The 24,776-nt window shown below is 45.3% G+C and overlaps 2 protein-coding genes across 4 annotated transcripts in view; one reads left to right on the top strand and one right to left on the bottom strand.

The window, feature by feature from the left end:
• Nucleotides 1–357: 357 nt before the first annotated feature.
• Nucleotides 358–18,812, top strand: ATP1B4 (ATPase Na+/K+ transporting family member beta 4). Of its 2 annotated transcripts, XM_088664493.1 has the most exons (9): nt 358–485; nt 953–1,008; nt 5,787–5,952; nt 11,791–11,919; nt 13,040–13,147; nt 13,866–14,062; nt 15,534–15,590; nt 15,697–15,789; nt 17,504–18,812. In XM_088664493.1, the coding sequence occupies exons 2-9, from the start codon at nt 1,003–1,005 to the stop codon at nt 17,663–17,665; spliced, it is 918 nt and encodes a 305-aa protein (XP_088520619.1). In that variant the 5' UTR covers nt 358–485; nt 953–1,002; the 3' UTR covers nt 17,666–18,812. The 2 variants fall into 2 exon arrangements, with proteins under 2 accessions (XP_088520619.1, XP_034969675.1); XM_035113784.3 differs by lacking the exon at nt 358–485 and having other exon boundaries at nt 495–1,008.
• LAMP2 (lysosome associated membrane protein 2) overlaps nt 17,885–24,776 on the bottom strand; it is a 29,248-nt gene continuing 22,356 nt past the window's right edge. Inside the window, exons 9-10 of one of the 2 annotated variants that reach the window (XR_015948647.1) lie at nt 22,708–22,977; nt 17,885–20,138 (exon numbers count right to left, since the gene is read on the bottom strand). Coding sequence is in view for 1 of the 2 variants with exons in the window: in XM_035113782.3 (XP_034969673.2) it covers nt 22,838–22,977 (140 nt within the window). In the remaining variant the exon portion in view is untranslated. Of the gene's footprint in view, nt 20,139–20,468; nt 22,978–24,776 lie in introns of those variants that run through there. The other variant, XM_035113782.3, reaches the window with a different exon arrangement.

Genomic DNA, 24,776 nt, shown 5'->3' on the forward strand with positions numbered 1-24,776 from the left:
TATATATATGTGTGTGTGTGTAGATATAGATAAGCATTTTAGGTTGTTTTCATGCTTGCTTTTACACTTGTTTTCAGTGTTTTATTTTTGTAAGTCTCTTTGAACAGAGAGCTTTCTTCAAAAAGCGACAAACAAACAAACAAACACATATGATGGTGATGCCTTTGCTTGTTGTGGCAGGCATGTGGATAATGGGATATGTCCACTTCTAACCTGAGAGTGCCCCTCCAAATTCCCTCTCCACACTGGCTCTTCTCCAGGGATCTTCAGATGGTTCCTGGAATTATGGGTGGTTGGGAAACCGACACTGCACAAACCCACCTCTGGCCTGTCTGAAGGCAAAGTGATAAATATAGCGACGTGAGACCGCGAAAGCAATTTTGGAAGCATTCAGACAAGGGGCCTCCCCGTGACTGACAGGGACATATTGGCACGTACATTTCTGTCTGTTAAGATCTGGTTATTTTATAACGCTCTATAAACAGGTGATCCTCAGCCTCCCAAGGCAGAAAGATTTCCTTCCGGGCAAGATTATTGGTCTTTCCCCCTCTCTAGGATTTTTCATGCGATAGGCTGCTTTTTACACGTGAATGACTTCTGGTGGACGAGGGCCTGAATTCTTGTAGGGAATCCTGCTGCATGATCTCAGTTGCCTGATGAGAGCAATCGGGTTGCTGGTCTTCTGCTTACATGCTCCTTCTTCTCTGCAGTGTTGAAAAGCAACACTCGTCAACTGGTGGTAGTGGGAAAGCCCCTGCTCCTGCTTGATTTTTCTTTTCTTTTTTTAAACCACTGAATCGGCTTGTGCGATGGGATTGATGGATAATTCCATGGAGAGGGTTCAGTGAAGAGACGTGACCTGCATCATTGGAACAGGAGTTGACTTCCTGACATACTAACCATCTCATTTTTTTTCCTTTTTCCCATTTTTTAAAACAAAAAAACATGGAAGTGAACGCCACCTCTGGAGGTGCCAAGGACCACCCACTCAACTATCACCAAATGCCAGTAAGTAAGCAACCCTTTAGAGTAATGAGGAATAGATTTCCAGAGGTTCCATCTGTGAGCAGAATTGAACCCAAGGTTCGTCCACACTCTCCTCCTAAGTGTTGGAGGAAGAAAGGGGGAAAGTATGGCCATGCATCAAACAAAGCTAGATTCCCTCCCCCCTCCCCAAGATGTCAGGAGGAAAAGGCTATCCAGATAATTGGGAGTTAGTCAAATAATAATAAGAAGAAAGGTCTGCATGCATGAATTGGCTCATTGATGCAAATAATTAACTTGTCAGTCACAGATGAAAAAGAACCAAGCTCATGAAAAAATGCTCCATCTGAGTGCTTTTGTTAGAACCAAAACAGCAGCTCAGAATGGTACATTCAGGACCAGCTCTACAGTTAGGTAGAGTGAGACGGTTGCCTCAGGTAGCACATAGGAAGTGGTGGTGAGGTGCTGGATAACAGAGCTGTGCTGCCCTCAGAGGTGGTGGAGGACACTGTTCAGTTGCCAGTGTTGAAGTGAGATGATGATGATGATGATGATGATGATGATTTATTTATACCCCACCCATCTGGCTGGCTTTCCCCAGCCACTCTGGGCGTCTTCTAACAAAATATTAAAATACAATAGTCTGTTAAACATTAAAAGCTTCCCTAAACAGGGCTGCCTGACTTCAGATGTCTTCTAAATGTCAGGCAGTTGTTTATCTCTTTGACAACTGATGGGAGGGCATTCCACAGGGAGGGCGCCACTACCGAGAAGGCCCTCTGCCTGGTTCTTGCAGTGAGGGAACCGCCAGAAGGCCCTTGGTGCTGGACCTCAGTGTCCGGGCAGAACGATAGGGGTGGAGATGCTCCTTCACGTAGACTAAATGCTAGGCCAACTGGCTTCTGTACATGGAATTAGGAGGGTGCACCATCTTGTCCATCATCTCAGGCATCACAATGCCTTGGGCTGGCCCCGGGTACATGGGGTTCCAGGGTACTTGACTGAGAGCAGCTTAGCAGTAACAGTACAACAGCACCTTGCCCCACTTATGGTGGCACTCTTCCATCCAGGGTACGCCGGCTGCTGTGATGGAGACTACACATTGGGTTAAGAGCTTTAAAATATGTTATCCATTCCACTTGGGATGCAACTAAAGGAAGGAGTGATGTGTTTTTTGGAGACAGGGTTGACATAGCAGAGGTGATACCTAAACTAGCTCAGAGCCATTTTGAGAACATGTTATGGGATGGGGGACTTAATGCTGCCTAACTTCCTATATCTCTGGTTGTGAAGTTATAATGATTGTGGTGATGTGGAACTCTAAGATCACCCAAACAGGCAAAATAATAACTTCTGATGCCAAAAGAAACCTCTGACCCTTTGCAGATGGCTTTTGCCAGTTGCCATATTTAGACAGGAAGGGAATTCCTCTTCCCAAGGTCATATTGGCTAGTTACTGTAGGGTTTTTGTGCTTCCCCCTGCAGGCTCTGACTTGTCTTGCTTCCACACTAGCAGTCAGGAACTCGGATAGGCACTTGTCTTTTGCTTGCTCAAGTGGTTGACTTGATCAATGGCGGTCGGTCAGAAAGACAGCTGTTGTACGGGATACTTGATAGTTCTAGAGCTGGTGTGGGGAAGGTGTTGTCCTCCAGATGCTATTGGACTCCAACTCCCAACAGCTTTAGCCAACATGGTCGATGATAGTTGATGGGAACTGTAGTCCAGAAACACCTGGGGGGGCACATCTCCCCCACCACTGTGCCAAAGGCTGGTTCTCACATGCATTATAATGCTTGATGGCTCACCTCTTGGAGACTCATCGTTTCAATGAGTTGCAGGAGTGCTGAGCATGGTCATTGGAGCTCATGCTTTGGAGCTCATGCAAGGGAACGTGGGCTTTCTGTCAATGGCAGCTCATTCACACACTGAACTCGTCACTAGAGGGACATACGTGTGGGGAACCGGTCTGAAGGTTCTTTGAATCATATGCCCACTGCACTTGTGAAATAAGATTTCACACACCCACACAAGGGGGAACAGATTTAACTTTTAAGCAGTTTTTAAAAATCTTTTCCTTAGCTGTGGAGTGATTTTGCTTTGAGTTGATCCTTCGTCAGCAAGGGAATGGTGAGAATTTGACTTTCCACGCTTTGCTAGCCCAGAAGGAAATCTACAGAAGACATGGGTCAATTTTTGGGCATTTTTATGAGACCGGTTTTCATTTATATGGGAAGGAAAATCTTGCAAAAGCATAGTTAAGACCCATTGATTCAAATGAGAGAGATTAATGCAGCAATTTTATGCACAGTTCCTTGGCAATAAGCCTAATTAGTTAGCTCAATGAGACTTCTCCATTGGCATGCCTAAGATCGTACTATTAATCTGGTGTTTAATTCTCTCACTGAAACTCATGGAAGTGCTTTCAGGGGGGGGCAGATTGTGCTTTTAATTTCCTGCATTAATTTTTTGCGACTCTTGCACTAATGATCCATTGATGGACAGGCTGCCCTATGTGAACCCATTATGTAAGTGACAGGAAAGGCTTTTCCCCGGGTCAGCCTTGGATAGATGGATCAAATTGTCCTAGCCAAGTTGCTCCATCATCAGGTCTGAAGTGATTGACTGATGGAAAGTTCAATGTTCAGAAGTAACCTGTAAAAACTCTGGGTGGATTGTTGAATGGTGGACTTCATGAAAAGAAGGCTGAATATAAGATGGACTTTGAACTTTTTTGGTCATACAATCGGAGAGCTTGGAGAGGGCCTCGAAGGGCATCTAGTACAACATGGAGCTATAATACATCTGAAAAGACAAACATCGATCATGTCTCCAGGTTTTCCAGGCAGTAGGAGATCCAGTTAGAGGGGGTGAAGAAACTTGATTCTGATGCTATTTAAAATTACCTCTGCTGTAGCTTTCTATTGCTTCAGGCACACCTTGATGACAATTCTTGCTTTGACATCTTCCTCTTCTGATCATCTTAGAAATACAGGGGGTTAGGAATAAAAAGGAAGCACCACACATACAAAAATGAGGTGTGTGGGGGTTCAGGTTGAGGAGGTGCTGCTGGAAATATCACATAGGGAACAACATGCCAAGTAAGAACAAGACAAAATGTTTTTGTCTGCAACAAAATGCTGCTGTTCCGGATTCCAGCCTTCCCATTCACCCCTACACTGGTTTTTCCATGTTTTCATCAACAGTGTGTCAAGAGAGTCAGCATTCTGTGGGCACGCCTGGTCTTTGTAGGAGGGACTGGGTGTTGGGGTTTCTTCCTGTAGGTTTTCCCCTAAAAACGTTTGCAATTTTTGCAGATATTGAGGTTTCCCAGAGCCTTGTGCTATTTCTCTTTTGTGTGCTTTGGTGCTGCTTTGGCAAAATAAGGAATGGCACTCACAGCATGAAGATTGGAATTAGAAGGAACAAATAGACATATAGGAAGCAGCCTTGTACCGAATTGGAACATTGGTTTGTCTAGCTCAGTATTTTCTCCAAGAAGTATGGGGAACCTCTGGTTCTCCACATGCTGCTGGACTACAACTCCTGTCTCCTATCAGCCCCAGCAAGCATGGCCACCTGATCTACAGTGATCAACAGCAGCTATCCATAATAGTTTCACACAAGGGTCTTTCCCAACTCCACCAGGAGATGTGGGTGGAAGGAACGATCAATTTTTGTTCTCAGTTTCTTATTTTGCCAGTCTTAAATTCAGTTCACCACATTTTGCAGCAATTTTTCATATATATTTTTTTAAAAAACATGAAAATTCACCAGCCTTTTAGTGCAATTTTTTCTATAAACACATTTTTATATGCAGTTTTGACATATTTTTGCAAGCAATCTCACCATATATAAAGCACTTTTAAATGTTATTTTTAACAATATATTTAATTTTATGCATGTTTTCTCCTTAAATGTGCATTTTTGTAAACATTGCTTACTTGGAGAGTGCTGTCATTGCAAAGCTTACCGTAAGTGTGAAAAGATGGTTGTGTTTTGATTCACATAATGTGTAAACAGGAAAGATTTAGCTTTACATGTGTACTGAATCAAAATTCTCCTCCATCCCTACCTGGTGCCGTCAGAGCTATGGACCTTCCCCAAAGGATAGCAAAAATAAGGACAAACCATTTATTCCAAACCATACTCTCTGAGGGAGAGAGAGAGAGAGAGAGAGAGAGAGAGAGAGAGAGAGAGAGAGAGAGAGAGAGAGAGAGAGAGAAGTAAATAAACTGCCTTTCTCAGAGGCATACATAGAGTCCCTTGTGCCCTTGGCAAGGAGCTATATTACCCCCTGCCCCCTGAAAACTACACTTTACTGCAATAGAAATGAGCTATTACTACATTTTACATGCCCCAAGTGCTCAAAGCCTCAAAGCATCCAGAGTGAGGGCAAGGTGGAGTAGAAGGGCAGAAAAAATGGATGTCTTTGTGCCACAGTGCAAGAAAGATAGGAAGCTTCCCCCACATTTGAAATTGCTGCAACAGCAATGGCACAGCACCACACACATAAAAGTCCTACACCCCATCGTTCAATAGGTGATTTTTGTACAGCTTGCCCTGGGCTTGCACCCTTGACAAGGGCTGGTTTCGACAGCCCCTAGGTACTTCTCTGGCCTTTCTGTAACGTAAGGAGCAATGATGAGAAAATGGAAAAACTACAGCTAGTGAACTCACTGGCATTTATTTTTGGCTAATGGAATATCCTCCTTAAGTGGGGAGGGTGGGGGAATGGAAAGAAAGACAACAAAAACACTGCTCACATGGGGTGTGTCTGGGGTTTGCTTTGTCATCATTCCAGGAAAATAAGAATGAAGATGCAGCTCAGCAACACGGCAATGAGGAAGAGGAGGAGGGAAAGAAAGAAATGGCGAAGAAAACCTGGGGCAGTAGGGCCAGGGCGGTGAAAATCTTCCTTTGGAATCCTGAGACAAGGAAGTTCATGGGCAGAACAGCTCACAGCTGGGGTAAGTCCAACATTCCCTCCCACCCCATCCGAAACTGGAGGCAACTGTAGCAGGATGTGGACAGAGGAATAAATGCAGGAAAGCCTTGCGTTGATGGTATCATTTCCACCCACTTAGGCTTGGCTACTGTTGGGAATCATGGACTGGTGCCAAAGATGGGGGATAAAGAAATGAAGGTGGTATGAAGGGAAATGGAATTGCAAAGGCCGTTTTGGGAGGCTGTTCCAAGCCATAATGGGCAGTGAAAGAGGCAGGGCAGAGTCTTGTTGTGAAGAAGCATGAGATCTTTCGATGTCTGAGGCTGATGTGGCGTTGAATCCGGGAAGGTCATGGCAGGGATGTGTCGGGGTTTAAGGGCGATATGAGAAGGGCTTTGAAGTTATATAGCAAGGATGGTGACCCTGAAAACTTTAGGGTGGCTATTTATTTATTCTGCCCCCAAAGGCAAAAAAGACCTATAACTGCATGTGGTAGTGCTAAATGTATGAGCCACGATTTCTGGTGTTCTTATACCCTCCAACATTTATCCAATGAAAATAGGGACATCCCATTCCATAATGATAATTTTACTATTTATACCCCACCTATCTGACTGAGTTGCCCCAGCCATTCTGGGCAGCTTCCAACACATATGAAAACATAACAAAACATTAAACAAAACTTTCCTATACAGGATTGCCTGCAGATGGCTCAGGGGGTCGGATAACTCCATACCCTCCAACATTTCTCCAATGAAAATAGGGATGTCTTAAGGAAAAGCGGGACATTCCGGGATCAAATCAGAAACTGGGATGGCTTCTCTAAATCAGAGATATCCCTGGAAAATAGGGACACTTGGAGGATCTGGTGTTGTACTTCCACTAACAGAGCCAATATGCCTTTGGGTACCAGTTGCTGGGAATCACAGGTGGGCACAATGCTGTTGCCTTCAAGTTTTGCTTGCAGGCTTCCAATGATCATCTGGTTAGACACCGGGCTCTTATATATAATGTCACAGTCTTCCCCACTACTTTTTGCACAATCCTATGTAGATCAACTCAGGAAAAATTCTTTTATGTCTGGAAAGAGGCAAGGTGGACATCCATTTGGTGCTTTGCTTTGGATGGCAATAAATTTTGGGCCAGCACTAGTTATTTTACAAAATTGGGAGTGTTCCTGCTTCTTAAAGGAATTATATTAGTGATGATTACCATGTTGAATAGAAGATTGTGATCAGCAATGGCTGGTGCCCACTGGAACTGAGTGGAGAAGAAGACAGGGAGGCCAACAGAAGGTGGAGCCAGAACCAATGACAGCCAGAGCTCAATCATTCTTATTTTGTCCCCATCCTCCTCCTTTTACAAGGAGGAACGCTAAGACTAAGGAAGAGGAAGCAAGCAGACAATGCTGCTTCCTGGACTGGTTTTAGGCAGACATGTGGGGGCTAGCTGAGGCCAAGCCATGACTTGTGGGGCAGTGCTCCACTTGCCCTAATGAACCAGCCTCTACTGATTCTAGTACCCACATGGGTGGATTCCCAGGCTGCTGGAAGGGGCAGAACTTGTAGCCAGGTAGTGAAGAGCTCGATTGGCTAGAGTGTGGTGGTGATAGCACCAAAGTTGCAAGTTCAATCCCCATATGGGACAGCTGCATGTTCCTGCATTGCAGGCGGCTGGACTAGATCAGCGTTTTCCAAACTTGAGTTTCTCCAGCTGTTTTTTTTAAACTACAACTCCCATCATCTGTAGCTAGCAGGACCTGTGGTCAGGGTTGATCGGAACTGTAGTCCAAAAACAGCTGGAGACTCAAGTTTGGGGAACACTGAATTAGATGATCCTCAGGGTCCATTCTAGCCCCTCAATGCTATGATTTTATTTGCCAGGCTAAAATTTGACACCCACACCCTTGGGGTGCCTTCCCAATGCTGGCTAAGCAAGGCACCGGACTTTGGGAAGGAGGCATGAGGCGTTAGCAGGGTCCTAGAGCCCTCAAGCCTCCTTCCAAAAGCTAGGTAAGCACTAACTAGGTCAGGGGTCAGCAAACTTTTTCAGCAGGGGGCCGGTCCAATGTCCCTCAGACCTTGTGGGGGGCCGGACTATATTTTGAAAAAAAATAATGAATGAATTCCTATGCCCCACAAATAACCCAGAGATGCATTTTAAATGAAAGGACACATTCTACATATGTAAAAACACCAGGCAGGCCCCACAAATAACCCAGAGATGCATTTTAAATAAAAAGCACACATTCTACTCATGTAAAAACATGCTGATTCCCAGACCATCCTTGGGCCAGATTTAGAAGGTGACCGGGAGTAGATTGCCTACCCATGAACTAGGCTTTGGGGAGGAGGCAGAAAGTTAACCCTTTGGCTCCTGCGCCCTTTGCGGTGGAACTGGTTGCACTGCCCTCAATCCACCACCGCTGCCGGTAGTGGGTGTTGGAATTTATGACATCTGTATGACATTTATTTTCTGTTCCCCCTGCCCAAGGCATGCAGGGCAATGAACATTCCCCCCAACATTGCAAAAAACAAAAACCCATGATCCTCTGAGGTAGATTAGCACAAGCAGTAGAGAATAATCCAATGGCCACCCAGTGATGTGTGTGAAGTGATTCAAAACCAGGACTCCCAGGGTTCATTCTGACACTCTAGCCAGACTGCTACACTTTCAAGGCAAATAGGTGAATGAGAGAGAGAGAGAGAGAGAATGAGAATTTGGGTGCAGGTTCCAGATCCGAGGGAATGCCAGAATTAGCACCAATTAGCTTGTCCTCGTAAATTATTAAAAATGTTTTAAAATAAATGAAAGAACAATCACAGTTCCTGTTGCCTATTGCATCAATGCTTTTCTATGCTCCAGGAAGGGTTTCTCACCCTCCCCACCCTTGCTGGCCCCTCACCAAAGCCACTAAAAGGCCCAAATTAAGTTTGCTCTCCTCTCCGCCCGCCCCAGTCTGTTCCTCTCAGCATAAAAGCCTCAGGAACGTGGAGGTGAAAGGGCACATCTGCATTCTCAGAGATTGTCCTGAAACTGGACTTGGGCTTTTCCTGGGAAATAAACACACAGAAATAGGTTGGGTTAGAAGTTTGCTTCAGTATCATTATTATTTCTAAAGCCCCTGGGATTTACTCTCTTGAGATAATCTGTCCATCATCTTAGGTCTCTGGTCAGGACAGAGCCCAAAGGCAAACAGGCATTTCTGTGCTGTAACCACATGTCTATTTTTAGGGGGGGGGGCTCAACACTTCAGTCTTTGAGGCTGGGCCCCTGGTCTCCTGACCCTTTCTCCTTTTGAGGAAGGGTTGTAGCTCAGTTGCGGAGCATCAGCTTTGCATGCAGAAGGTCCCAGGTTCAATACCCAGCAACTCCAGGTAATACTAGGAGAAAACCCTGATTGAAACCTTAGTGAGCTGCTTCCAGTCAGTGCAGACAGTACTGAGCTACACACTACACTTGATCTTAGCCAACAATGGATGCAGTTGTCTGACTCAGTATAAGGCACTTTCCTATGTTTTAAAGAACTTATTTTTAAGAAATTTGCTGACATGTGGCAAGGAAGGCATAGGGGCAGTAAGATCCCTGTTACTACCATTTTAATTTGCCCAGAGGTACTTTACACCTGTATGCAAATTTGTGGCAAGGGACTGCGCATAGAGTCCTTTAAGTACCTAGCAACCCCCCCCCCCGTAACATCAGGGAAGAGCATTTCATACCATGCCCCCCAAATTATTTTCTTCCACATGGCTTAGGTTTGCTAAGCAAATGTGCTTTGAGTACTACCTGATCCAAATTAATAGCAATGATAGTTTAGAATTACAATCATTATTATTATCACCTCTCAATTACCAACCTACTTCGATGCCTAGTGGGGAAACATTAAGATAAAGGTAAGGTCTATAAACAAAAGATAAGCACAAAGTTGGTGATATGTCTAGATTAAAAAGCACGAGATGATAAGAAATAAAGAAATGGAAAGGTGAGAAAAGTAGTTTATGTTACAAGATAAGGAGAAGCCTAGCAGAACTTAATTATGAAATGAAACCGATTATAAGTGTTGGGAAGTCGAAATTTTATTCTGTTTACCATAACTGTCCCTTTTAACCCCCTTTATTGCTTACTTACCTCTTTCCTTTTTCCTCCCTCCTCCTACCCTATCCCACCCCTTTCCCCTTATCTCCCTCCCCTTACTGACTTACCTTAGAGATCTTCTTTGTTTGTCTTCCTTCTTCCCCTTTCCCCCCCTTTCTTTTCTCTTTCCTTTTCCCTTTTTCGATTCTTATTATATCCAAGGTCTGGAATACCTAGTTTTGGAAACTTATTGAACAATGTCATAATTTTTGAATTGTTGTAAAGTGTATATTTGTTATTTGTTATTTGTATTTTTCTTTGTGTATCTTTCTTTTGGAATTTTAATATACAATAAAGGCTTTTTTTAAAAAAAAATTAAAAAAATAAGATAAAGGTAAGGTAAAGGGGCCCCTGACCATCAGGTCCAGTCGTGTCCGACTCTGGGGTTGCGGCGCTCATCTCGCTCTATAGGCCGAGGGAGCCGGCGTTTGTCCGCAGACAGCTTCCGGGTCATGTGGCCAGCATGACAAAGCTACTTCTGGCGAACCAGAGCAGCGCACGGAAACGCCGTTTACCTTCCCGCCGGAGCGGTCCCTATTTATCTACTTGCACTTTGATGTGCTTTCGAACTGCTAGGTGGGCAGGAGCTGGGACCGAGCAACGGGAGCTCACCCCATTGCAGGAATTCGAACCGCCAACCTTCTGATCAGCAAGCCCTAGACTCTGTGGTTTAACCCATATATTTCATTTTATGTTTCTCCTTCTCCCACCCACAACAACCCTGCGAGGGAGGGAGGTTAGGTCAAGAAATTGAAACAGCCTCAGGCACCTAGGGAGCTTTATGGTTGAGTGGGGATTTGAACCTAGGTCTCCAAGGTCCTGGTCCAATACTCTAACCACTACACACTACAGTAGCTCTGGAAACAGGAAAGGCAGCACCCTCATTACCTTAAACATATATCTATATCCATCGATCTATCACCCAATAAAATAAATACCCTCCTCAACCACACTATCTGCATCTGAATGCAGGAGCAAATAGGGGCAGAGGGAGCTGCCTTGTACCTCGGACCATTGGTCCATCCACCTCAGTATTGTCTGCAGTGCCAGGGGTGTCATCTCACCCTCAGGGTTGTGGGTGCCTACTGCTGTAACATGGACGTGTGATGTCATACGCCTGCACTTAGAAGAGAAGGGGCCGGGCTCCTCCTCCTCCTCTCCACAGTCAGTGAGACACCCTTTTCCACAGGGAAGGGCTTGGACTCGGGGGCAGACTCTGCCTCCACGTCCAAGCCCCCTCTCTGCAAAAGGTGACTCACCGGCTGGCTGTGGAAGATGGAGCTGAACTGCTTCTCTCTCAGAGGCAGCGCCACAGAGGTTGGCTCTCCAGCTTTGCTGATTGACTTTGTGGGTGCCCAGCCCCCACAATTATATTATTGTGGATGCCCAAGCACCCACGGCCCCCCGGAGTTGGCTCCTATGGCCTGCACTGACTGGCAATGGCTCTTCAGGGTTTCAAACAGAGATTTCTCCCAACCCTGTCTAGAGAACCTGGGACCTTCTCCATGCAAAGCAGATGCTCAACTATTGAGCTACAGCACCTTTACAAAGTACCAGGGGGGCAGCCGATCAAGTCCAGCATCCTTTTCTGTATGCCTGGATAGAAAGCCTTAGTGCCCCCTACTCTGTGTTTGTGGGACCAGCATAATTACTGCTGCTTTTTCATACAGGATACTTCTTACCTCCCTTGGAAGTCAACAGCGTTTTGTCTTCTCTTGTCTTGCAGGCCTGATCCTCTTATTTTACTTCGTTTTGTACTTGTTCCTGGCTGGGATGTTTGCATTTTGCATGTATATGATGTTAATGACTCTGAGCCCCTATACACCGAAGCACAGGGAGAGAGTTGCTCCACCAGGTAAATGATGTACCTGAACTCAGATCACTGTAGCTCAGTTGCCTCTGAGCACAGCTTGCTAGGCTCATGGGATTTCTATCAACCGTACGCATGTTGTTGGTGGTGGTGATGCACCATGTATATCCCAGGCACATGAGACCACCACCTTGCTGAAGCCAAGCAGATCTGGGGCTGGCCAATGCCTGGATGGGGGGTAACTACCTAGGGACCACACGTACAACACATTGGGTTCTATACCAGAAGAAAGGTGAGATGTTCTGCACTTTGCATTAAAAGCTGTATCATACCACTTTGACAGTCATGGGCTTCCCCCAAAGAATCCTGGGGGTGTTAGTGTGTTAACTGTTCTGGAAGTATCTAGGAGACCAATCCCTGTTTCTGGGAAGAAACCCCGCTGGGGATTGCAACATAGAGTTGTTTGGAGGCCTTATTCTCTCAGTACCAACAGAAAGCCTAGCATTTGGTTTGGGGCTAGTGTTACAGATCAGCATCCTTGGATAGTTTCTGAGGGCCTGCCTCCTGGGGTGGGCTGGGGGGCCATTTCACAGTTGTCCTCTGACCCTCCACTGCTGTTCTGTATGGGGTTGTGCCTCTGAATACCAGTTCCTGGGAAACATGGTTGGGAAGAGTGTGGTGCTCTCAGGTCTGGTTTTGTGGGTTTCCCAGGGGCATCTGGGTGGCCACTGTGAGAACAGGATGCTGGCACAGAGGGGCCTTTGCCCTGATCCAGCAGGCCACTTCTTGCCTTCTTTTGAGATGAGGAGCTATAGTATATCCACTGCAACCTGCTGCCCAAATGGCCAAGGCGGGGGGTGGGGGGGTGCAGGTCCTTGCTGCCTATTGTTAGCCCCTTGCTTCCTCTGGTGCTTGAGCAATGAACAGCTATGGAAGAAGGAGCAGCACCACCCGCTGTCTTGCTCTGGATGGTGGGTTCAGTTGAGAGAGCAAAGGGAGGAGGAAAGAGGGAGGAACCACCACAACTATAGGAAGCGGTGCTATAGAGAAGGGGCATCAAAGGGCAGAGAAAGCCCATCAGGGAACTTCTTGCCAACCTCTGTTCAATTTTTAAAAAGCTCCATTTTGGATTCACGCTTCCATTTTCTGGCTTTTTCTGTTGCAGGAGTTATGATTAGACCACACGTTAGCAGCTCAATGAACATTGTGTTCAGACCCATTGACTCCAATACGTGGCAGGATTATGTGGATAACCTGCATGTGTTCTTACAAGGTGGGCTTTCTGTTTTATAAATATATATATATATATATTATTCACACCCTGCCCCACTTTGGCTCCATATAAATTAGCCATTTTTTAAAATGTTTTTTATTAAAAGATTTTTCCATAAGTAATAAAAGTACATTCAGTGTCTCTGTTTTCAAATTGTAAGAATCCTTCATACAGGTCAGTTACAGTCAGTTTGAGACATTTTTGTGGCAGACAATATGGGGTTGAGGGGGAAAGAGAAGTGGGGATAGAGAGAGAGGAGAAAATAGAAAAAGAGGGGAAAGGAGGAAGAAGAGGATAAATTAGCCAATCTGATGAAGTCAAACTGGGAAGAAGAATCAGTTAGTAATGACGTTCAAGTCATGTGATTCAGCCAACCTGTAGGAATCTTATGTATCCTACCACTGGCATGTGGCCCTTGGAAGCAGAGGCAGATTTAGGAGAGCATGACTGGTTCACCCAACCATAGGCGGCAAGCCTATAGGGCCCCACGGGGGATACTGCAACAACAATGTAGGACGGAAGGCGAGGAGCAGGGGGTGCTGAATTTTGGCATTGCACAGGGTGCTGCTGAATTTTGAAATCCCAAAGTCCGCCACTCCTTGGAAGGATAACCAAGTGAATGTGGAGCCCTTTGGACCTTTCCACCTCCTGTAGCAAGAGAAGATGTTGTGGTGAAAGACATACAGAATATTAACATTCTCTGTATTATTACCTTTAGATTATGATGACAAAGTTCAAGAACGGAAGAACATTAAATGCAATGAAGGCAGTTATTTCATCCAAGACGATGAAGAAAGTGGCCTGAAAAAAGCTTGCCAATTCAAGCGATCCGAATTAAATGCTTGTTCTGGGATAGATGATCCATCGTTTGGCTATTCAACAGGTCAACCTTGCATCTTGCTGAAGATGAATAGAGTATGTTCCCTGGCTTCCTTTTTATTTCTTTTTATGTATCCTGGAATGGGAGAGGTGTATGCTTACATACATGTGGTTAATGAAGAAACACAAGAATTTCCTTGCTGGTCAGAAAAATAAGTCTTTTGAACTGGCATGCTGTTTGCAGTGGTGGCCAATTTTGGTGCACCCTTGGGAAGTCTGCAGATCAAGATGACAGCTGCCTCCTAGAATATGCATGTTTCGTACTATGTAGGTTTCATTTAACTCTCATAGTTCATGGCTGTGTTAGTGCCTCATCCTCTTAGTGTAGGGATGAGGATCCTGTGGCTATCTAGATGATTCTGGACTACAGCTTCCATCATTCCTGACCATTGGCCATGCTGATTAGGGCTGATGGGAGTTGGAGTTAACTAACAACACTATTGGTTCCCCCCCCCTCTTAGTGATTAAAAACAACTGTTGTCTCATATCTGCTTATTTGCTTTGAATCGTAGCACAGTAAATTTGTGTGAGAGGTGCAACATATTTCATTTAAAATGCTTCTAATTTTTGGTAAGAAGTGAAGAGAAGGAACATTACTCTTTGCTGGGCTCCTGTTTTATTACATTGATTTAAATGAATGTACATTGTGTGATCCTGACACATAGTGGTGACTAATGTTGCTTTCATAAGCTTGCCTGTTCTGGATATTTTACTGAAACCATTGGATTTGCTTCCCAGTAAATGCACTTTGGAGCGGAGCATTAGGCTGTTCTCAAAATTGGTGTTGTGGTTGGGGGGTTGGGGAAGCCCCAAGTCATGAATCTACATCACAATTTGTTGCAGGGAATTTAAAAAGGAAGAAATCTTTTTAGTCGCACGTTTGTGATGAACAGATTTTTTAAAATCAAATCACCAGCTGACTAAAATGTGTTATATTGGGTGTTATACCAAGGTTGTTACTTCACTGAATGCACACTAGGATTCTCAGGTTCCTGTGTTGTATTGACCGCTCAATAGCCAAAAATACTTCTTGAACTGGTTTGCATATAATGCTAAACCATGACTTAGTGTTACGGGTAAACCCTACCTAGCAGCTTAGTTATGGTTTGTTTTCTAACAAACCACAATCTGATACCATGGTTTGTTATAACTATGGCTTGGCATTTTGGGTAAACCCTGCACCTTCCTTAACCCACATTTGTTTGCCCACACAGTTCCAGATGGTCACTAAACTATAAAGGGATGAGGCGAACACAACTGGAAAACATACAACATGTTAGAGATAAGGCCCATCCTTTGTTTTTTTGTCTGGGAGACAACTCATGGTTTGCCAAACAAACCATGGAATACTTTATGTGCAAACCAAGGCAATGTATTACAGCTGTGTATCCTCCTGTGCTTTGCAGACCTGCTGGAACCATATAGCAAAATAGGGCTTCATCTTAATCATAGGCTACCTTTTTGTTTTTAATTCAAATATAATTTTAAATACTGTCTTTTGTTGTAGATTGTAGGTTATAAGCCTGGTTATGGGAATCCAGTGACTGTGAGCTGCGGTGTACAGGTGAGTCCTTTTCCACCTGGTTGTATTGCTTACTGCAGGGCTGGCATCAGTACCATGAATCCATACTGTGTGTATCTTACTCATGCCCCTATTTTTGTTAATGCAGAAAGGTGATGCGGCGGATATCAAGACAGTGGATTTCTACCCATCGTCAACATTTGATCCCATGTACTTCCCTTACTATGGCAAGCACACACATGTAAGTAGAAATGCAGCTGTTGGGCAAGCATGCCTTTCACTTGCCTGGCTTTAGCAGTTTGCTGGGTAGCAGAGAATAATAAGAGCAGTTTTTAAACAGAAGAGGAGAAAGAGGTCCAAAGTAGGCAGTGGGTAATTAAGAGTTCTGAGATAGCAGAATGGACTGCACCACTTCAGAATGCAGTGGGTGGTGGGTCTCATTTTTTTTGATGTTTCCACTTAATGGGAGTCTAGCACAGCTTCTTCCTGATGTGCCTGAGACCATTTGGGGGTGCGGGACAGGGGACAGGTATTCTTTATTTAATGTGGGGAAAACATTCAACAGTGGTATACCCACCTGTATTTTGAAATGGCAGAGTTTACAGACGCATTCTATTGTAAGTCTAGGCAAGGTCCTAATGCCCTGCAGCTGAATGTGTAAACTGACACCATTGTGACACATTGTAGTTGAGAGGATGTGCCAAAGTCTCTGTGACTTGTGTGCATGGTAAATATATATTAAAAACTTAGAAAGGGGGCAGCATTCTGGGAAAAACTGACTTTGGTAATCACACCCAGAGAGGCAGTGTTGTGTAGTGGTTAAGAGTGGTAGACTCGTAATCTGGGGAACCGGGTTTGGGTCTCCGCTCCTCCACATGCAGCTGCTGGGTGACCTTGGGCTAGTCACACTTCTCTGAAGTCTCTCAGCCCCACTCACCTCACAGAGTGTTTGTTGTGGGGGAGGAAGGGAAAGGAGAATGTTAGCCGCTTTGAGACTCCTTCGGGTAGTGATAAAGCGGGATATCAAATCCAAACTCCAAACTCCAACACCCACCCTCAAACCAAATATGCAATTTTTGCATTAGGTGCAGTTCCCGGAATGTAATCCCCACGTAAGTTGTGGGCTTATTGTAAAGCAGGGTATCTTAGGGAGGGTGTAGGGCACGCCAGGTGACACCTACACCTCTGTCCTCCAACACCTTACTGCTCTTTGCCATTCTCTAGCATCTGTCGTCTGAGCCATATGCCTCCCTCTGTCTAACATTGGGACAGGCTGTGCAAGTATACGCAGAGAAGTATCTAATCCACTCATTCCTTTAGTGTAAGGATGTATACTTTACACAATGGAACTTTCTTCCTTCTCCCCACCCCCTACACACCCCACTCCACCCCCAGATCCGCTTCAGTCTATTCCACAAGGGCAAATCCTTGTGCTAACAAATTGAGTGCATTAGATTCCACTATGTGTATACCTTGGAAGTCGAACGATAGGAAGCTGCGGAAGCCCTGTCGGACATCCGGCTTCCAAAAATATAAGGAGAACCAATGCAGAGGGCGGGTTCCCGCCCTTCACCTACTTAAAGGAAGCAGGACACACACCCTGGCTGACCGGGTTGGTCGGCCCTCTAACGATGCGGGCAGGAACCCCTCCAATTGCTCAGGGGCTGAGCTCATGATTGGGTCGTGACACACGCAACTCCACCTCCATCGCAGGCGCGGAAGCGATTTTCTGCGTTTGCTGCATTCGGGAGCCAAAACGTTCGAGAACTAAGCTGTTCGAAAACCAAGGTACGACTGTACTAGCATCTGGCTCTGGTGACATATATATTGGATTCAAGCCACAGAGTACTTCAGCTGACTTGCACCCTGTTTTTAGCCCAATCATTCCCCACTGAGCTATTCTGAGCCATCACTGGACATTCTTATTTCACTTACCTGCTTGTATTTTTTTCCAGGTAAATTATACACAACCATTGGTGGGCATTCAATTTTCGGACGTGGCACGGAACAAAGCTATAAATGTTCAGTGCCAACTGAACGGCAAGGGCATCATCAACAATAGGAACAATGACCGGTTTCTGGGGCGAGTAATCTTCATGCTGGAAATCAGAACATAGACCAGAAAAGCATTTGCTATTGCTCTTCCAATGGCAAGCAAATATTTCTCACCATGGAGGAGGGAAAAGAAGAAGAAATAGGCCATTCACACACACTTTTTTGGGAGGGGGGGTTATTTGGCTTTCATAGCAAACAAAACGAAATATGGATAACTCAAATCTAAATCTAAATATAGAGGACATATTTTAAAACATCCATCCTACGAGCAAATGAACACGTCATGTTAGAAAACTTTTATTAAAACATAAACACACACAATGTATTTATATTAGATTTTTCACTGGCACATCAACAAGTGTGGTATTTGGTATCAAGCAGGCAGTTTGGACTCTAAAAGGAACCATTGCTGTTGTCACTCACCCCCACCCTCACTGGGCGCAGGCAGATGCAAATCAGCTGCTCATCAATTAGCAAACACCCCAAGGTTAATATGTTGTATGTGCACTTGAACTTGAGCAAGGGAGTCTGGAGATTATATAAAACCCAGAAATCTCCTCTCTGGATAGTTGTGTGTATATTAGATTATTAAAAAGGCACCTGCTCCAATATTCACTGCTCAAATGGAATATTCCATGTCCACATCTCCTCTGTTTGAGGCAGGCAGTTCGCAGACACACCAATTTAGAAAGTTAGAAAGCATAAATGTCATGTTGGTGACTTTTGACCTATCTACTGAGACTTCCTGGCTCTGATCTAGAACGGGAAATACAGCATGTTGGTTGCCTTTTGCTTTTCAAGCTCAGTTCTAAGTGGTGGCAATGACCTCTAAACAGCCCTGGGCCTACCCTAGCCAAGAGATCATTTCCACCCCTACATTTGCCTATGGAGAGAATGCTCTCTTTTAGCTTATGTAAACACAAAGTGTACATAGAAATAAATTATCTGGGTCTGCCCCTTGGCTCTGGTGTTCCCGTCCTCTGACAGCTCATTGTAGCCCAAGCCAACATGCTTTCTGTTAGTGCTGTAACCCTGATTTTTTAAATCCATTTTGGCTGTGAGCAGCAAGGGCCAGGGCCAGGTGGGGGGTTTAATCAGTGTAACTGGGAGTTTTGTTATGAATGTATTTTCACTTAGACCCCATACTCTTTGGAAAGGGTGGACTATAAATCAAAATGAATTAGTAAAAATCTTCAAAATGTGCACTGACCCCGTTTGTCTCTTTATTTGTGCAGCATTTCAGACTGGGAGACTAAGGGTGGGGGAAAGTTGCCATCAGAACAAGCATCAAAGGTTGGTGTGGGATTCGGCTATATTAACATGCATGCACAACACTTAACCTCAACTTGGAAAAGCTCATTAAAAGTTACACGTTTGTACTCCAAGATTTAACACAAAGTCCTGGCCAAGGCAGGTTGACTTTATTGTTTAGTTACAGGTAGGTAGCCGTGTTGGTCTGCCATAGTCAAAACAAAATAAAAAAGTTCCTTCTAGGTAGCACCTTAGAGACCAAGTAAGTTTGTCATTGGTATGAGCTTTCGTGTGCATGCACACTTCTTCAGATACAAAAGCTCATACCAATGGCAAACTTACTCAGTCTCTAAGGTGCTACTGGAAGGAATTTTTTTATTTTATTGTTTAGCACACACATACGTCAATCTTTGTTATCACTTGTTTTGCATACATACTATGACAACATTTAAAGTGCGGCTTGTTTTTAACACCAGAAGAAACATAAAGTAGCTTTTGACAATTCAAAATATCATTGAGGGATATGCCACGACTTCATGTTAAGTCATAGGGCAATTCAATTAGCTGGGTGTGTGCTGCACAATCCAGCTTGTGTACCTCCTCATGCAATCATGAAGAAAATGGGCTAGGATGAGCTGCTGTGCGAAGCAGCAGGGGCAGACTTTGGTAATCTTTCATAATAAGGTGCCCTGTGAAAGGCCAAAATCTGGTGTCTCCAAATGGATCTTCTCAATTTTGCACTCCCTCGGCTCTGTGCCCTGCATAGAGGAACCACCCACACCGCCCTAAATCCAGCACTGGAAACACTTGTGTGAAAGCCCCTGTCACCAGAAAGAAAACTGTGCAATGCAAATGGCATCATGAAGAAGGGGAGTAAAGTAGTGAGTCAGTAAGTGAATGAATGAACGAACACAGACAAAGCAACTGAGCCCCTACATTCTGGTGCTAAGTCACAGCCTAGCAAGAGCCTGTGTCCTTTCGGATCACTGCATAGCCTGCTTCCCCTTCCTATCCCTCACATTCATCTGGATGCGAAAGTACATACCCATTCACTTCTGTCAGCAATGGGAAACTTCCAGCCCATGAGCTTAATCTGGTCTGTCAGGTCAACCCATATGGCCTGTGAGACCATTTTGGCTCAAGCCACACACACACCCCAAACTTGATGTTATGTAAAGTCAGGTTTGCAAGCACCACTGTGACTGCTGAGTGCTTGCAGCACAATCAGGTGATGTCTGGCACCAGAGAAGTGCTGTGTCTTTGCCCATGTGGTATTATTTCAAACTGCAAGGAAAAGAGAACATGTCAGTTGACTGACTCACACCCACTTGTCAAATTTGGCCCAAGGGGTGTAGTGGGAGGAGGTAAATATTTGGCCTGCCAGCCAGATGCCATTTCCCCATTCCTGACTTAGGTAACTAGCCAGGGCAAAAACAGATGGATCTGCTCCCTCAGCAAATCCATCTGCAAGGACAACTTCCAGCATATACATTTCAGGTCTTTGTTAGGGATACCTGAGTCATGTGGTACCACCCAGAGCACCTTGCACTTCCACCTGATTTTATTATTGTGAACTGCTCCGAGTATCCTTGGGAATGAAAAATGACATACCAGTATGATAAATCAAGTTGTATTTACATTTGAAGGAGACTCTTCACATTACCTTAAGCTTGGGATGAGGACAGTGTGACAGTCCAAATGCTGGTTGACTCCAGTTCCCACCAAACAAGGCCAACGGTCAGGGCTGATGGGAGTTTAGTTCCAGCAGGGCTACAGATTCCTCCCCCACCCTACGGCATAGTGAAATGCCTACAAAAATAACCATCTATGATGGGATCTCTCTAGCCATGCAGCCAAGATTCTTCAGGATTCTTCTACATGTTTGGTGACTCTCCTATGTTTTATGTGTCTTACACAAACCTACTTATAAGTAAGTCTCATTGGCCTCAACAAGACTTACCTGCTTATACATCTCCAGAATTAGGAGCAAACTTCCATGGGCATTCACATTTTGCCTGTAATAGGTAGTACCTGTTGCTGTAAATGAAATATTTTGGACCCACCCAAAGCTAAGCTTCTGTGCAGGGCCGTCTTAAGCATGTCGGGCGCCTGGGCGCCGTGGTGCGGAGATTGCTCTGCCGCCCCCACCCCGCCCCTTGCTGCGACTGGTGGGCGTGTGCAGCGCGCTGCCCCCCCTGCCCCCCCGCATCCTGGCGCCATCCAGCCTACCCCTAGAGCTGGCCCTGCTTCTGTGCTGTAAGTAATTGTACTGTGGGAGAAATAATCCACCTGTCCAGTAAGCTTGTTTGACCTTTTTGTTCTCTTTGAACAGTCATGTCTCCTTCCATGCAGGTTTGGTGTCAGAAGTAGTTTGATATGTGGGGTGACGTGGTTAAGGGGGTGAGGCTCTTGCTCCAGAAATTCAAGTCCAAAGCTCCCATGGGTGCAAGGTAATTTGGGCCTTCTGCAAACTGCTGTATCAGGACTTGGGAACTTGTGGCCTTCCTGATGTTGCTGGCCTACAACTCCCAGCATCCCAAATCATTGGCCAACAGTTGGCCAAATAGCAGCTGGAGGTTCCCAGTCCCTGGAGAAGACATGGGGAAGAGCCATACTTAGCTCAGTGGTAAAGCAGCTGCTCTGCATGCAGAAGGTCCCAGCATCTTGAGGTAGGGTCTGAGAGAAACCCATATCTGAAACCCTGGAGAACTGTTGCCAGTCAGACAATACTAGATAGAATTTTGAGCTGTCTTAGTATAATGCAGCTTCCTATGTTCCTACTTGCTAGATGACCAAATAGCATAGTCTGCTATAAGGCAGCTGATTCACTTTCATCTACTAAGCCTGTTGCTTACAACTCGCATCATCCCCAATTATCCGCCAAACGTTGGAATCCAATAGCACCTTGGAGGGTCACAGTTTCCCTACCCATGTATGAAGTGGCCACAGAAATTAAAGTTACAATTGACCTTTAACTAGAGCCTCACTCCCAAAAATGTTGAAAACCTTTAAGGGAAAAAGCCCTATCTCAACAGTTCAGTACAACATCTGCATTAAATGCAAGAAGTCTCTGGTTAAATCCCAGGCATCTCCAGGTAGGGCTGGTTTGTTCTCCTGCCCCAAATCCTGGAACGCTGCTGCTGGTCAGTGTAGACAGTATCAGGCAGTGCTTTTTTTCTGGGGGTACACATAGCCCTAAATGTTTTGTGATTCACAAAACGTTTAGGGCTATGTGCACTGGGCTTAGGGAAAGAGGCTTGAGGGCTCTGACAGGATCCTAGAGTCCTTCACCCTCCTTCTCAAAGCCTAGTTACCAGTAGCACTTTTGCAGCTTTGAGAAGAAGGTGGGAGGGCTATGGGAGCCTTCCCAACGCCCAACCCCTTGCTTATCTGGCTTTGGGAAGGCAGCATGAAGGCTGGGTGCATGTGTGAAATTTTAGCCTCTCCTTCCTGTGTAAGGCAGTGTACGGCCCATGGGTTCCATGTCGAAAAACTCTTGCGGCCCACTTGGTATGAAAAGTTGGGTCGCCCTGCGCTAGATAAACCCATGGTCTTACTTGGTATGAGGAAACTTCCTATGGCATTTACTGCTGCTCCCTAAAGCTGCAAACGCCCCCTGAAAGTTTGCTATCTGTTTTGATACCCACACAATAACTAGAGTCCAGGAAATGCAAATCGGAAGCGTAAGCTGAAGAGGGATGAGATTTGTTTCCAACACTTATTTCTTCAGAAAACTATCAGTCTTGTTTTCAAGTGGTGAAGGGGAGTCCAAAAAAAAAAAAAAATGCTCAAAGTAGGCAGCAGCCTCAGTCAGCAGTTCCTACCTCTTGTTGTATGCACAAATTATATTTACCTTGCTTGTGTGTGTTTTCCTTCTTCTTTTCTTTTACTGTAAGAAAACCATGAGCTCGAAAGTCTGTTAAGGGTACGGGGCGAGCGGGAACAGAAAGAATGAAAAGCAGCAGCAGCAGCACATAACAGGGTTATACAGCTTGGTAGCCACTGTCACTTTTCCGCCTTCCGATCATATAAAAGACAAAGACAAAAACGATAAGGAGTCCGATGAAAACACCCACCACAATGGGGATGATAAAGAGGAAATCAGAACTGGGACACTCTTCAGCTGTAGGAAGACAAGATTAAAAAGAGAGGAGGGAGAGGGAGGACAGAGAGTGGGGGGACAGGAAGTTAGTGAAGAGAGCAAGCATCTGAGCACAAATTAGCAAAAGCACAAGTGACGTATTTGCAACTCGTTTCCTAACCTAGGCCCCATCTACACTACACATTTAAAGCAGAATCCTGTCAGTTAGTTTAAACAGCCATAGAGGTCCCCCCCACCACCAAAAAAAAACACATTATGGGAGCTGTAGTTTGCTAAGGCTGTTGAGTGTTTTTAGGATGTCACTGTTACACGGGTGGAGCTGTGGCCTAAACCACAGAGTCTAGGGCTTGCTGATCAGAAGGTCGGCGGTTCGAATCCCCATGACGGGGTGAGCTCCCGTTGCTCGGTCCCAGCTCCTGCCCACCTAACAGTTCAAAAGCACATCAAACTGCAAGTAGATAAAAGGTACTGCTACAGCAGGAAGGTAAACAGCGTTTCCGTGCGCTGCTCTGGTTCACCAGAAGCAGCTTAGTCATGCTGGCCACAAAACCTGGAAAAACTGTCTGCGGACAAACACTGGCTCCTTGGCCAGTAGAAGCGAGATGAGTGACGCAACCCCAGAGTCATCTGTGACTGGGCCTAATGGTCAGGGGTACCTTTACCTTTACTACCCCTAACAGGCCTACAATGACTAGAGTAGTTTAACAGTCAAAAGGCTTCCTACGAGGGAAATCTGTGAATAATGGCTGAGAGGAATAGGGGTCTCCTAACAATTCTCAGCACCCTTAACAAACTACACTTCCCAGGATTCTTGGGGGGGGGGAGAGGAAGCCATGCCTGTTTAAAATGGTATGCTGTTGCTTTAAATCTATAGTGCAGGTGAGGCCCAAGTTTATGATTTCGTTTCTCCAGCCAGCCACCTTTGAAATTTTGGAACTTCTACAGTGCTTGGTGTGTAAAACGGAACCAGTGAAACTAATGCCGATGTGCCCACTGGGTAGACTCACAGGAATGTCAGGAAAGCCAACAGATGTCCTTAAGATTTGCCTGTTTTATTTGTTGCATTTCTAACCCAAGGATCTCGAGGTGGCGCACATCTTTCTCCTTTGTCCCTCCATTTTACCCTCACAACCTCCCAGTGAGAAAAGGTTAAGCTGAGTGATGGCGACAGGCCCAAGGCCACCCAGGGAGCTCCATGGCTTGTGTGGGGATTTGAACTCTAGCCTCAAAAGTCCTGGCACAACACACTTAACCACTACAGTACGGTGGCTCTAACCATAAATATTTGCCCGTTTTATAGGAAAGCACACAGCTAAAGAAAAGCAGAAAACCCCACACCTGAAGTCTAGATTTAAATATGTAGTTCAGTCTCTTTTCCTCATCACTACGGGATACCCCATTGCCTCACTCCTGATAATAGACTCCAGAGTACTTACTGATACGTGAAAGTCACTTTAGCATTGTGATCAGTGAAGTATTAAAGCTCAGCTCTGAATGCTTTTGCAATGAGCCCATATTTTCTCCACTCTGTTTGCAGTGGCTTCCACGCTCTAGAAGGAGCAGATTTCCTTTGACCTCATTCTTAGAACTTGTGACTGGGTTTAGGGGGAGAGCTAGCTGTCCTATGAGACAAGGGTGAGGCTGCTGCCTCTGTGGAGTGCCTCTGCAGTGAGTGGGCAGGGCAATGTCTGCCAATCGATTCCCTCAGCCAGGTGGCTGACCTCAGCTGCAATGGAGTACATTCTGCTGCCAGTAGGTAGGATTGAACTGCCTTTGTGCACAGAATAGGGAAGAGATGTCACTTTGTTCTTTAGCCACAG

Source organism: Zootoca vivipara, chromosome Z2 (assembly GCF_965207765.1).
Source record: "Zootoca vivipara chromosome Z2, rZooViv2.hap1.1, whole genome shotgun sequence".
NCBI lineage: Eukaryota > Metazoa > Chordata > Lepidosauria > Squamata > Lacertidae > Zootoca > Zootoca vivipara.

Coding starts and splice junctions, on each gene's coding strand:
- ATP1B4 (XM_035113784.3), top strand. CDS start 946: ATGGAAGTGAACGCCACCTCTGGAGGTGCCAAGGACCACCCACTCAAC. Junction 1,009..5,786: donor TCAACTATCACCAAATGCCA/GTAAGTAAGCAA, acceptor TCATCATTCCAG/GAAAATAAGAATGAAGATGC. Junction 13,148..13,865: donor CCTGCATGTGTTCTTACAAG/GTGGGCTTTCTG, acceptor TATTACCTTTAG/ATTATGATGACAAAGTTCAA.